The following is a 14,691-nucleotide window of genomic DNA, read 5'->3' on the forward strand; positions in this document are numbered from 1 at the left end:
CCAGTGACAGGGTTGATTTCCTTTAAGATTGACTGGTTTGATCTCCTTGTTGTCAAAGGGACTCTCAGGAGTCTTCTCCAGCACCAAAGTTCAAAAGCATCATTTTTTCAGTGCTCAGTCTTCTTTATGGTCGCTGTCTAGGTTTGTCATAGCTTTTCTTCCAAGCAGAAAGTGTCTTTAATTCCCTGGCTACAGTCACCATCTGCAGTGATTTTGGAGCCCAAGAAAATAAAGTCTGTCACTGCTTCCATTTCTTCCCCATCTATTTGCTATGAAGTGATGGGACTGAATGCCAGAATATTAAAGAGCAGAGATCACTCTGCCAACAAAGGTCCATATATGGTTTTTCCAGTAGTCATGTATGGATGTGAGAAATGGACCATGAAAAAAGGCTGAGTGTCAAAGAATGGATGGTTTTGAACTGTGGTGCTGGAGAAGACTCTTGAGTGTCCTTGGACTGCAAAAGAGATCAAACCAGTCAATCCTAAATGAAATTAACCCTGATATTCATTGGAAGGATTGATGCTGAAGTTGAAGCTCCAATACTTTAGACACCAGATGGGAAAAGTCTACTCATTGAAAAGACCCTGATGCTGGGAAAGATTGAAGGCAAAAGGCGAAGGGGGGCGACAGAGGATGAGATGGTTGGATGGCATCGCCAACTCAATGGACATGAGTTTGAGCAAACTCCTCGAGATAGTGAAGGACAGAGAAGCTGGCATGCTGCAGTCCATGGGGGTAACAATGAGATGGACACAACTTAGCACTAGAACAACAACAACAAATGGGCACTTGCCATCTCCCTCTACAAGGATTAAGTCATGTGCTGCTGCAGCTGCTGACCTTCAACAATACTTGAAGGGAGTTCAAGGTGGAAAGCAGAAATGAGGCACTCTGTCTTTGGGGAGAAAACTGGAAAGATAGATCTTTAGATAGGTATTTTCAGGAGTCGATTTTATGAGCCCAATTATTTTATCTCCTCATATGTAGAAAAGCACTAAAATCTTTCATGGTGACGACTGTTCCTTGTGACTAGCAGAAAGCCTCATGAGACTAGGAGAAATTTTCTGGAAAATTATTTGGTTGATTGAATGTGTTCCCCCTGCAACAAGATGACATATTTACTGACCTTGCCCCTTGCCTCTTTAGAACAGTTTCTCAGAGCTCTCTGAGTTACTGTCCTTTGGGCTGCAGTCCTCATTTTGCTCCAGATACAACTTAACTCGAAACTCTCATATTGTGCACTTTTAAAGTCAATATAATATTTTAGAGAGAATCCCAAGAGTGGTTAGACAATCATTCTGTACACAGATTACATATATATAAAATAGATAACCAACTAGTTACCTACGATATAGCACAGGGAACTATACTCAATATCTATAATATTTTTCAGATTCTCTCTCCTTATAGGTTAGAGAATCTGAAAAATTATATACATATATATATATATATCTGAAGATACATATACATATGAATGTATATACGAATCTCTTTGCTGTACATGTGAAACTAACACAACATTGTAAATCTACTGTACTTCAATTAAAAAATGGTTAAAAAATAAAGAGATTTCAGCATGACCTATGGATCTAGTCCACTGTCTCAGCAGAAACTGGGAATATAAATGGGGTTGTATATTACCCAGCAATCCCACTGCTGGGCATACACACTGAGGAAACCAGAATTGAAAGAGACATGTGTACCCCAATGTTCATCGCAGCACTGTTTATAATAGCCAGTATATGGAAGCAACCTAGATGTCCATTGGCAGACGAATGGATAAGAAAGCTGTGGTACATATACACAATGGAGTATTACTCAGCCATAAAAAGAGTACATTTGAATCAGTTCTAATGAAGTGGATGAAACTGGAGTCTATTATACAGAGTGAAGTAAGTCAGAAAGAAAAATACCAATACAGTATATTAATGCATATATATGAAATTTAGAAAGATGGTAACGATGACCCTATATGCAAGACAGCAAAAGAGACACAGATGTATAGAACAGTCTTTTGGACTCTGTGGGAGAAGGCGAGGGTGAGATGATTTTTGAGAGAATAGCACTGAAACATGTATATTATACGTGAAATGAATCATCAGTCCAGGTTCAATGCATGAGACAGGGTGCTCAGGGCTGGTGCACTGGGATGACCGTGAGGGATGGGATGGGCACGGGGGTAGGAGGGGGGTTCAGGATGTGGACACATGTACATCCATGGCTGATTCATGTCAATGTGTGGCAAAAACCACTACAGTATTGTAAAGCAATTAGCCTCCAATTAAAATAAATACACATACACACACACACAAATAATTTACCAACAGGAAATGCACCAAAATGTTATCAAGATTATGTCTGGATAGTAGGTTCAATGGTGACTTTATTTTTCCTTTCTATATTTTTTTATTTTCTATCACATTTGTATTAAAAACTCAAAATTTTATTTTTAAATAAAGTAAGTAATACACACACACACACACACACACACACACACACACACACACACACAATGGGGTTGTAACAGCAGGAACACCAATGTCTTGAACTAAAGGGGACAGAAATAGTATAAAATGAGGGAAGACTATTGCGGATTCTTCAGGATGGGACAACAGAACTATTTGGCTTTGAACATGCATTATCCTTCAAGAAAAGAGGGAAATGACCTTCAGGTGGAACTGTCTCCTCAGTTTCAGAGAGCAGGGCCACTTACTAGGTTCCAGTGGGCCAAGCTGCCAGCATCCAGGGCTGAGGAGGCAAGCTTTCCTCTGCTGCACCCTGTCAGTAGGCCCAGATGCCAGAGATTCAACCCTAGTGAGCCCAGAAAACATAGCACTGAGGCAAAGAGAATTATTCTCAAGACTTAAAATCTAAGAATTTTTCCTGCTGGATTTGGATTTGTTTGGAACCCATCCCTGCTTCCTTTTTCTCCTATACATCTATTTTGGAATGGCAATGTCTGTACTACGCCTGTCCCACTTGTATCTTGGAAGTAAATAATTTGTCAGGTTTCATAAGTTCACAGCTGAAGAGGAATTTTCCCTCAGGATGAGTGGCACCTCAAGTCTCACGCACATGTGAAGCAGATGGAATTTAGATGAGATTTGGGATTTAAGAGTTGATGCTATAATGGGTAAGACTTTTGGGCTCTTGGGTTGGAGGTGAATGTATTTTGTGTGTGTCAACTTAAAAAAAAACACACAACCTAAAAGTTGAAAATGATGTTTTTTGTGGACTTACTGAGGACTTAAACCTGGGAGACAGCCTCTCAGATACCTCTGAAGGACTGTTCCAAAGAGGTAAGGAAGGAGGGAGGTACAGGATATATAGGAGTTTTTGGAAAAAAAAAAAGAAGAAAACCAAAAATTAGGTAGTGTGAACATCAAAAGATTACTAATAATGAAAAACCAGGCACCTCAAATTAAGAAATTTAGCACTTTTCTCTGTATGGGAAGATGCAAGAGTCTGGGCTCACTGAAATAACTCCTTTTCTATGTACCTTAACTATCTATGGCCACTGTCCTGCTTTCCTCTATCCTGAATCTTTTCAGGGTGTGCAGTCTGGCGGAGCACAGTGGTTGAGGGCCTGATGCCCACATCATCCTTTGTTTAGTGCTTTGGTAGGCAATATTCTATGTCCACGTGTTTGAGAAGGACATGAATTCGGGAAGGACAGTGGTGGAATATTGTGGGCTGAATTGTATCTTCTCCAACTCATATGTTGAAATCCTAATCATCAGTACCTCTGAGTGTGATTCTTTTTGGAGACAGAACCTTAAGGTACGGGGAGGAAGGAGGGAGGACGGTTCAGGATGGGGAACACGTGTATACCTGTGGCAGATTCATGTTGATATATGGCAAAACCAACACAATATTGTAAAGTTAAAAAATAAATAAATAAAAAAGAAAAAGAAACTGAGGCCTGGAGAAGTTAAAAAAAAAAGAAAAAGGTGAGAGAGGTAAAATAAGGCCATTGTTGTGGACCTGAATCCAATCTGGTGGTGCCCTTACAAGAGGAAATTTGCACAGGGCCACGAGGGCCCTGTACACAGAAGGATCAGCACGTGAAGATGCAACAAAAGGGTGGCTACCTGCCAGACACGGAGAGAAGTCTCAAAGGAAATCAACCTGGTTGACCCATTGATTGTGAACTTCTTCTCTTTGGAACTATGAGTAAAATAAATTTCTGTTGCTTAAGTCGTCCAGTCTGGTACTTTGTTACTGAAGCCTAAGCAAACACCTAGAGCAAAGGAAACTGAAAAGTGAAATCCTCAGTATGCTAAACCCTGGGGGCCTATTTTTATGGAAGAAGAGGTGGGTTAACTCAGAGACTAGCATAACCCCTTCTCGTTGAAGACCTTTTCTTTTCTAAAGAGTCCCAAGTAATGCTTCAGACTGAAAAATTGAACTAAAACATCAGTAGTTAAGGGCTCGGTTATGTTGCACCTACCTTGTAAGTGATTAGGTAACCCAGAGACAGAAGTCTGCAATTCTTTCAATTGTTCATTTAGTAACGCCTGGGGCTGCTGAACAACCAGGTGTGGTAATGTCTTTTCCTATTCAGTACTCCCAGGTCTCTGCACTTTGCATCCTACTGGTGCAAGAGACTATCTCTCCCTTTAGACACTAGGCAGAGTTTTCTCGCCTCCCTCCCCACCTCCCCCACGAACTGCCTCTCCAGCTCATGATCTGGTACAACTTACAAGCTCAATAAATACTTGTTGAATAACTGTACAAATGAGATGCAATCTGAACCAAGATGTGGGGGGAAAAATACGGTAAGTACGTGGTACTGGAAGCTTCCCTTATGGCTTAGCTGGTAAAGAATCCGTCTGCAATGCAGGAGATCCGGGTTCGATCCCTGCTTTGGGAAGATCCCCTGGAGAAGGGAAAGGCTACCCACTCCAGTATTCTGGACTGGAGAATTAAATGTACTGTACAGTCCATAGGGTCGCAAAGAGTTGGACACGACTGAACTTTCTTTCTTTCTTTTCACGTGGTACTGAGGGGTGGAAAGTCAGTTCAGCAGAGGCGAAGGACATTGCAAGCTTACCAGCGGGACGGTGGGCTTCAACATGGTCCAGATGTAGAGGGTGTGCATGCAGGGACAGCGCAGGGGGACGTGGGCATGAAAGCACCACATTTAAGTGAGAGATGAGGCATAGGGAGCCTTCCATTCTCGGTCTGCCTCCTCATCCTTTGGCCATCCTTGCAGTCACACGTGGGGAGGGTGTACCATCCCACGGTAAGCGCAGGGATGAGAGGGACGAAGAACCTGCAGGCACACAATAGGTTCATGTGCCTCCTTGGAACAAGCCTCACACGGCGGAGACTGCTTCTTTTATAAACCTTACCAGGTCTATTCAGGGGTGACACGACGGTGTCTTCGGAGGGAGCAAACGGCTGGCAGCTTCCCTCCACTCGCCCTGCCGCGCGACTTGCCTCCTGGCTCCTGGCGCGTGCACTCTGGAGGGGAGGACCCTTGACACTCCTTAGCTGAGCCGGGGGCGCGCGAGCCGGGGGCGGAGCGCGGCGAGGGCGGAGCGGCTCATCCCGGGTCCCCGCTCTCCCGCTTGTGCCTCTGGGTCCCCAGGCTGGGATCCCGCCCGCCAGCCCGCTGGCCGCCTTGCAGGGGAAGTGCTACTGACCCGCGCCTGTGACCAGGAGGACGTGCAGCCATGGACAGCCTGGCCTGGAGAGTGGCGGCACTGCTGCTCGGGCTGCTGGTGGAGGTAGGGCCGGGCCGGGCGGGGTAAGCGGGAGCGGCACCGACCGTCCTCAGGAGCCCTGGGGGCCGAGGGACGAGAGCCAAAGGCTCACCGACCCGCAAGAGCCCCGGTGCGGAAGGCTCTGGGCCCTGGTGACAGGGTCGCCCGAGCCCTCCCCGCTCTTCTGATGGCCCTCAGTCCCCCCGCCCCGCATTTATCGTTTCTCGCGAGTAGAGAGGACTCAGGAGCACCCTTTGCGCGCTGTGCGCCGGTTCACCCCGCGGGGCCTCGGCTCTGGTCTGGGTGAGGGTCTCGGGTACGGTGCAGGCAGAGATTCCAGGCGCCCAGTGGTTTGGGGCTTGGGGCTGGGGCGCCGCCGGGTCCAGGTGCGACCGCGCGGATGCGTGGTTGTGGGAAACGTCACGGAAGCACGAGTGAAATGGCGGGACAGAGCAGAAGTCCTCGCTTGTGAAAATGGAGCGCAGAGTCTTCAGATGCGAGAGAAAACCTCCGAAGAGATGGCGTGGTGGGTGTGGCCTTTTGGCGCCGAGACCCGGGACTTGTTGAAGCGACTACGGAGGAAGCGCCGGTAACCGCAACCTCGTGGAGACCTCGACTGCCCACTGCTGGAAAGGGGCTCCCTCGGATGGGGTCACCCCCTCCTTGATAAAACGGATTCTTTAAAATGTGAGCTGGGGGGTAGGTACTGGGGTGCAGTGTGGATTAGGGCTTGCTCCATTCCTTGCTTGGCTTCATTATTTTAAAGGAAATTATTGTTAATGAAGTCTAAGTAAATGGAGGATGAGTATCTTACGTTTTCTATTTTAGGTAGTACATCTCTGGAAACGACTCCTTGGTTTTCTTCATTTGTAAAGAAATACAAGTTATAAAATGTTGGGAGGGAGAGCCTTAGCTCTCCTGCAAGAAAGGTTAATGGAAAAGTTTCTTATGCCAGGCGCCACCGTAGCAAGACTTCCTGTTTTTGTTCCTGTGTCCCCTGGCTAAGTGGTTAAAATTTTCGTGGCGTGCCCTCCACTTGAGTTGTCTTCGGTTATTCAGAATTTTATGACCTTAGGAATAACATCCTTTCTGTGATCACCAGACAGATAATGGAGAAGTGAATCTGACACCACTGTTCACATAAAAAGGCATGCATCTGTACTTACACGTGCAATCCGCCCCACCCCCCCCAACTTAAAAATCAGCACTTGGTGAAATAATTTACACTAAAATTTAAATAACTGAATTGATGCTTTCACAAAGTCGATTATCTAGATGGTTGGTAATTTTTGTTTTCATGGGATCATGCAGTGTAACCCATTTTTACATGATTGTCCCAAGCAGCTATTTTGTTTGTGGTAGAGGGGTGTCTCTCTGTGGCATTAAGGAGATTTCTTTCTAATTGATCACATGGAATCTTAACGCATGAGTTATGTATCTGAGATGTTTTCATCTTTAGTGTGTTGCTCTGAATTTCATTTAATATTGGTTATCAGGACATTTTTGATGTTTTTGAAGTCCTGAATCACATACTTAAATGTGCGATTTCTGTTGCTGAGTATGTGGAAGCAAAGAGCTGTTTTCAGTTTGAGGGTATAAGACAATTAAGGGAGATGTTGGGAAGCCTGACAGCCAGCTGCAACCTGGGATTTTCCTTTTTGTTTCTTTGTTCTGCTTGCACTGGTTTCATTGCGGTTGTAGTGTAGTTGACCATAAACCACCTGGCGGCCTTTTTGCCCTCTGGGATCCTCTTCCAAGCCAGAGTCACTCTGGGTTGCTTGGGGTGAGGGTGGGGAAGTGTGTTTGAGAGAAGTCCTTGAGCAGGGAGAGTATCTAAAAGCTGTTTAAGCTGTTTAAGAAGGGATTTCCTCCAGCTGCTTCACTTCCTTAAATAGAAATTCACTTACCTGTTAGAGAGCTAGACTGGATGTTTGTTTTTTAATTAGCAAACACAGAGTGCCTACCCTGTGTCAGGGATTGTTCTAAGCATTTAACAAATATTAACTCGTTAATCTTCTTAGCAATTACTTTAATTCCCTTTTTTGTTTCAAATGGGAGATGATAGAGAGCTTGTCCACAGTCTCACTGCTGTGACATATGAGGGCTTGAGATGTCAGCACTAGCAGTGGCCTGACCACCCAGTGCTGTGTTGCTGCCTGTCCCACTGCTGGACACAGAGACGTGCAGAGAATTTGTACAGGTCTGTCCTGAGGCCAGTGATGGACTTGGAGAGGTATTGTCTCATGAAATGGGTAAGCCAACAAAATTCCCATTGGAACTCAGTTACATTTCCTTCGGGGACCATATAATTTAGCATCCAAGCTGTGACACTGGAGAGTGAAGGTGGGGACTGTCAGCAGTCATGTCTGCACAGTTAGGCAGCAGCAGGACTGTCCTGGAAGCCCCAGTATGTGCTCACCCGAAATCCCAGGCACAGCTGTTGGTAGAAACAGGCTTGGGGTGGCATTATCCCTTCCCCGGGAGACTTCAGGGAGCTCATTACTCAAGTGACCTTTTCTTTCCGTCAACTTGGACTTGCCTGTGAACTGCATGGGAAGCCAGTGAGGACCCTTGTTACATCTTTTCTCCTCCCCACTCTATGCCAGCCTTGTAGATCCCAGGCACATAGGCCGTGGGGGAGGCCACAGAATAGGGGAATCCCAAAGCTCTTTGAGGGTCATGAAATTCTAAACTTCTGTGTTTTTCTTCTGTTCTCTGGTTTCTGGAAGGCCCTGCTAACAATGCCTGCAGGAAGAGTGATGATGTGAGCTGTCCCCTAGTAACTCTGGTGAATTAATTCCCAGTGGCCTTCACTGGGCTGCAGCAGCACCTTAGAAACTGAAAAAGAAAAGCAGTTTCAAAGCTAATTATGCCTTAGTAGAACCTGGGGAGTCATTAGGTGCTGAGCATATGTGCATATGGGCTTTTGTCAGGCTGTGTGGTTTTCTGGGTATCACTGCAATCTCTTTCTAGAGGTCTGGTTGTTGACACTTTGTTAGATACTGAGTAGTATTTGTTCTGGGTTCTGTCCTTTCTGAAATGAGCCCAGAAATGTGTAGTATATTATTCAGTATAAAATAACCCCCGTGCCAGGGCTGGGGACTGTAGGCATCCATTCACAAGGGAAGAAACTCTGTACTATGTTATTTTATTTAAGAGACTGGCATCAGTATCTTTCTGATCCTCCCCTGGACCAAAAGCCGGAAACCTTTAAGTGAGGCCGCCATGTGTTTCAAGTTATTCTGGCCAAAGAACATCCCTTCTTGGGCTAGAAAAAGGAGTGGTCTTCTCTTAGAGACAGTTGGAAAGGGAACATTGTCTCTTGAAACCAGGGAAATTAACAGGATTACTGAGTATTTTTCCAAGTCCATTGTATTTTGACACCCAGGAGTCTTGAAATTAGAACCAACTCATGTTTAAGAGTGTTTTTTGTCTCATGCCATCTGTTTTTTGTACCCTGGAATTGCAATGAATGTGGCAGCCCCTGGATGCCAATTTTCTGAAATAAACCAGTGCAGCTGTCCCTGAGCAACATGCAGTTTGAATGAAAGAGAAGACTGTAGGGAGTTTGTTATCTCTGGAAGCTCTCTGGAGGCTAGGTGATGAGGATGAGAGGTGGCAGTGGTAAATGAACCTGGTGGGAAGGACTCCACTCGGAACTGCGGGAACTGGCTCCTGGTGTAAGAAGAGGACCTGGGGCTCTGGGCGCAGACTCTGGGGCCCTAATTAACCTTGCTTTCTTTGACTTGTGCAAACCTGTGAAGACCAGCTGGATGGCAGTGACTCTAGAAGTACATAGATTAAGCTAGTGGCCACTGGATTATTTAGCCATGGGCTGGCAAGTCATTCTCTTAGAACCTACATTTATCCTCTCAATGAGGTCTCTCAGATGTCACCCTCTTGATGAGGCCTACCTTGATCACTCTATATAAAATTCCAACCTAAATCTCTTCCCAGCACACTGGCTCTAACCTAAACAATTTCTTCTTTTCTATGTATTTATTCACTTCAAAATATGATGGAATTTACTTCCCACAATGTACACATTATAAAGGCAAAGGTTTTGATTCACTTGTGTTACCTGAAATATCCCAAACTCCTGGAACAGTGCCTGGCATACAGCAGGGATTCCATAAATATTTGAACAAGTGGAAAGAACCATGGGTAATGACCCTGGAGGAGGGAGCTGAATACAACTTCAGTAGGAGAAGGGAAGGTAATGTATTAGCTATGACTCTGAAGGGTCTTTGTGTGCTAATCACACAAAGAGCTAATCATTATGTGAACACCTGTAGAGATGGAAACTCACTATCTCTAAAGCAATGTATCAAAATTTTGGATAATTTTAGTTGTTAAAGTTTTCTGTTATATTGAGTAGAAATGTCTGCATTGTTTCTACCTGGTCCTAGTTCTATATCCTTGTGCTTTTCAGAAGAAATGTAATCACAATGACAGCCCTTCAATTGAACACAGCTGTGTTGGTCTCCATGTGTTCTTCTCTAGGTTTCATTTCCTTCTGTCATTTCTCACAAGACATGGTTTTGAATCATCGCATCATCGTCACAGCTACCCTTTGAAAACTGCCAAACTGGATGGAGAGTGCTTAGGAAATTATCACTGAAAAACTGGTCCTAGAAAAAGACCTTGGAGTACAAAGTGAAGTTTGGCCTTGGAATACAAAATGAAAAAGGGCAAAGGCTAACAGAATTTTGCCAAGAGAATGCACTGGTCATAGCAAACACCCTCTTCCAACAACACAAGAGACGACTCTACACATGGACATCACCAGATGGTCAGTATTGAAATCAGATTGATTATATTCTTTTCAGCCAAAGATGAAGAAGCTCTATACAGTCAGCAAAAGCAAGACCAGGAGCTGCCTGTGGCTCAGATCATGAACTCTTTATCGCAAAATTCAGACTTAAATTGAAGAAAGTAGGGAAAACCACTATACCATTCAGGTATGACCTAAATCAAATCCCTTATGATTATACAGTGGAAGTGACAAATAGATTCAAGGGATTAGATCTGATAGACAGAGTGCCTGAAGAACTATGGACGGAGGTTCATAATGTTGTATGGGAGGCAGCAATCAAAACCATCCCCAAGAAGAACAAATGCAAAAAGGCAAAATGGTTGTCTGAGGAGACCTTACAGATAGCTGAAAAAAGAAGAAAAGTGAAAGGGAAAGGCAAAGGAGAAAAGAAAAGATATATCCATCTGAATGCAAAGTTCCAAAGAATATCAGGAGAGATAAGAAAGCCGTCTTCAGTGATCAATGCAAAGAAATAGAGGAAAACAATAAAATGGGAAAGACTAGAGACCTCTTCAAGAAAATTAGAGATACCAAGGGAACATTTCATGAGAAGATAGGCACAATAAAGGATAGGAACAGTATGGACCCAACAGATGCAGAAGATATTAAGAAGAGGTGTCAAGAATACACAGAACTATACAAAAAAAGATCTTAATGACCCAGATAACAACGATGGTGTGATCACTTACCTAGAGCCAGACATTCTGGAGTGTGAAGTCAAGTGGGTCTTAGGAAACATCACTACGAACAAAGCTAGTGGAGGTGACGGAATTCTAGCTGAGCTATTTCAGATCCTAAAAGATGATGCTGTGAAAATGCTGCATTCAATATGCCGGCAAATTTGGAAACCATCAGTGGCCACAGGACTGGAAAAGGTCAGTTTTCATTCCAATCCCAAAGAAAGGCTAAAGAAAATCCTAAAGAATGTTCAAACTACTGCACAATTGCATTCTTCTCACATGCTAGCAAAGTAATGCTGAAAATTCTCCAAGCTAGCCTTCAACAGTATGTGAACCAAGAAATTCCAGATGTTCAAGCTGGATATAGAAAAGGCAGAGGAACGAGAGATCAAATTGCCAACGTCTGTTGGATCATCGAAAAAGCAAGAGAGTTCCAGAAAAATGTCTACTTCTGCTTTGTTGACTACACTAAAGCCTTTGTGATGGCACCCCACTCCAGTACTCTTGCCTGGAAAATCCCGTGGACGGAGGAGCCTGGTAGGCTGCAGTCCATGGGGTCTCCAAGAATTGGACACAACTGAGTGACTTCACTTTCACTTTTCACTTTCATGCATTGGAGAAGGAAATGGCAACCCACTCCAGTATTCTTGCCTGGAGAATCCCAGGGATGGGGGAGCCTGGTAGGCTGCAGTCTATGGGGTTGCACAGAGTCGGACACGACTGAAGTGACTTAGCAGCAGCATCAGCAGCAGCAGCAGCAGCAGCAAAGGCTTTGACTGTGTGGATCATAGTGAACTGTGGAAAATTCTTCAAGAGATAGGAATACCAGACCACCTAATGTGCCTCCTGAGAAATCTGTATGCAGGTCAAGAAGCAACTTTTAGAACCAGACATGGAACAATGGAATGATTCCAAACTGGGAAAGGAGTATGTCAAGACTATATTGTCACCTTGCTTATTTAACATCTATGAAGAGTACATTATGTCCAATGCTGGGCTGGATGTGCAAGATTGCCGTGAGAAATATCAATAACCTCAGATATGCAGATGACACCACCCCTATGGCAGAAAGTGAAGAAGAACTAAAGAGCTTCTTGATGAAAGTGCAAGAGGAAAGTGAAAAAGCTGCATTAAAGCTCAACATTAAAAAAATGAAGATCATTGCATTCGGTCCCATCACTTCATAGCAATTAGATGGGGAAACAGTGGAAACAGTGAGAGACTATTTTCTTGGGCTCCAAAATCACTGCAGATGGTGACTGCAGCCCTGAAATTAAAAGGTGCTTGCTCCTTGGAAGAAAAGCTATGACCAACCTAGACAGCATATTAAAAAGCAGAGACATTTCTTTGCTGACAAAAGTCCATCTAGTCAAAGCTACAGTTTTTCCAGTAGTCGTGTATGGATGTGAGAGTTGGACCATAAAGAAAGTAGAGTGCCGAAGAATTGATGCTTTTGATCCGTGGTGTTGGAGAAGATTCTTGAGAGTCCCTTGGACTGCAAGGAGATCCAGCCAGTGAATTTAAAGGAAATTAGACCTGAATATTCATTGGAAGAACTGATGATGAAGCTGAAGCTCCAATACTTTGGCCACCAGATGCGAAGAGTGACTCACTGGAAAAGACCCTGATGCTGGGAAAGATTGAGGGCAGGAGGAAAACAGGACGACAGAGGATGAGATGGTTGGATGGCATCACCGACTCAATGGATGTGAGTTTGAGCAAGCTCTGGATCTTGGTGATGGAAGTTGGTGATGGACAGGGAAGCTGCAGCTCCATGGGGTCTCAAAGAGGTGGACACTGAAGTGAGTGACTGAACTAAAATGAGAAAAAGACCACTCAAGAGTGAATAAAACAGAGTTCAAAGTTTCATACTGGGAAAAAGTTTGATTTAGCTTTATTTGGAAAAAGCAAAGCCCAGATTATAAAATAAGTTAATTTTATTCTAAGTACTCATTTTTAGAATTGAATCAATGGGTGAGGGGAGGAATTATTTTTCTGGTAAAAGTCTGTGATGCATAATAGCATAGTCCTCACTTGACTTTGGAAGTTAGTGGCATGATCATATTAAGAATTTTTTCTGTTTTTCCAGAATTACTTGCTTGAGTAATCAATCCCACCATCTCCAGGTGGGGGCAGGAGGGCCATCTCCAGCTTCTCTTGGTCTTTTTTTTATTATTAATATCATTCTGTTTTGAGCATCTGTGGGGTCACACAGAGTCGGACACGACTGAAGTGACTTAGCAGCATCAGGGGCATTATTAACAGGTACCTTCCAGACTTTTTTGTCTCTTCCATAGGCTTGGTGTATCTTTGTAAGATCTGTGTCAAGATCTGCAAGGTCACTTGGCCGCCCATCTGTGTGTTACTGGTGTTGTACTACTTGCCTGTGATCCTGGCATGGGAGGTTGCCTATGGAGCTGCTCTTGTTAAGTGAGCTGGGGTGTTGGTGCACTTTCTAGAAGGAGTGAGTTCAGTGTTGTGTGCATTTTGTCATGCGGCCTTTGGCTTGACTCCCATCTCTTCCCCACTGGGACTTGTTTGAACAATAAGGACACCCTGTTCTGTAGGTGTGCCCTCGCTGGCACTGTCACAGCCCTTGTTTAGACCTTTTCGTTATGCAGATAAAATAATCCAAGAGGTTCACCTTGACTTTGCAGTGACACTTAAATCTTTTTAACATCAACTGGTGGTAACCCACAAATCCTCATAATAGTTGTAGAGCGTTTAGTATAATATTTAAAACCTGAATTGAGGACTATATATTCATTCTAATTTTTTTTTTTAATCAAATACTGCAGTACTGATTTAATCAGTATAAAATTGAAAGAGCTTTAGATCTGTAATAAAAATCCAAATTTGGGGAAGGAAGGGCAAACTTTAAAACAGCAGCCAGTAGGGGAGGGCGTGGGCGAGTGAACAGGCACGTCGGAGCTGTGGGGACGTGTATCGACCACTGTCAAACCAGTGTAGTTTCTTGGTTTCTCATGGAAAACATTTTATACACCTAGTTTTTTCCTTCTATACTTAAGGTCAATCAGTGTTCAGACAGGTCTATTCCTTGTTTTTCTTGGTGATATTACCACATAATATTGCATTGACTCCAATTTCTGCCCCCGGTGGAAAAATTAGATGATTTCAAACACTTTCTTCAGCTCCACAATAAGCTGCCAGTCACTCTTCTGCATCTCGTCTCTGAACCAGTCTTTGAGAGCATCGATGGACTGCCGGCTGATCTTACTGACGAATGTTACTTCCTTTATCTCATCTTCTTAAGTCTGTTTAAATACTGTTTTTTAAAATCAGGTGTCCTTTATGGTTTTGGGCCATATACAGATTTCATTATCATACCATTTTCAGCTTTTCCAATGGAGTATTAAAAATATTAAACTGAGCCAAGTCAAACATGGAGACTCTTATCTGGGTTGAAGTAGATTGAGATTTTGACTTGGAGAATACTGATGTCCTTAATTTTAAAAAGTCACAA

At 43.8% G+C, this 14,691-nt stretch overlaps 1 protein-coding gene across 2 annotated transcripts in view; it reads left to right on the plus strand.

Moving 5' to 3' along the window:
- Window positions 1-5,553: 5,553 nt before the first annotated feature.
- Window positions 5,554-14,691, plus strand: part of VOPP1 (VOPP1 WW domain binding protein) — a 180,184-nt gene continuing 171,046 nt past the window's right edge. Inside the window, exon 1 of one of the 2 annotated variants that reach the window (XM_059879911.1) lies at window positions 5,554-5,735. In XM_059879911.1, coding sequence (XP_059735894.1) covers window positions 5,682-5,735 — 54 coding nt within the window. In that variant the 5' untranslated portion in view covers window positions 5,554-5,681. 2 annotated transcript variants of the gene reach the window in all.

The sequence above is a fragment of the Bos taurus genome, chromosome 22 (genome assembly GCF_002263795.3).
Source record: "Bos taurus isolate L1 Dominette 01449 registration number 42190680 breed Hereford chromosome 22, ARS-UCD2.0, whole genome shotgun sequence".
Classification (NCBI taxonomy): Eukaryota; Metazoa; Chordata; class Mammalia; order Artiodactyla; family Bovidae; genus Bos; species Bos taurus.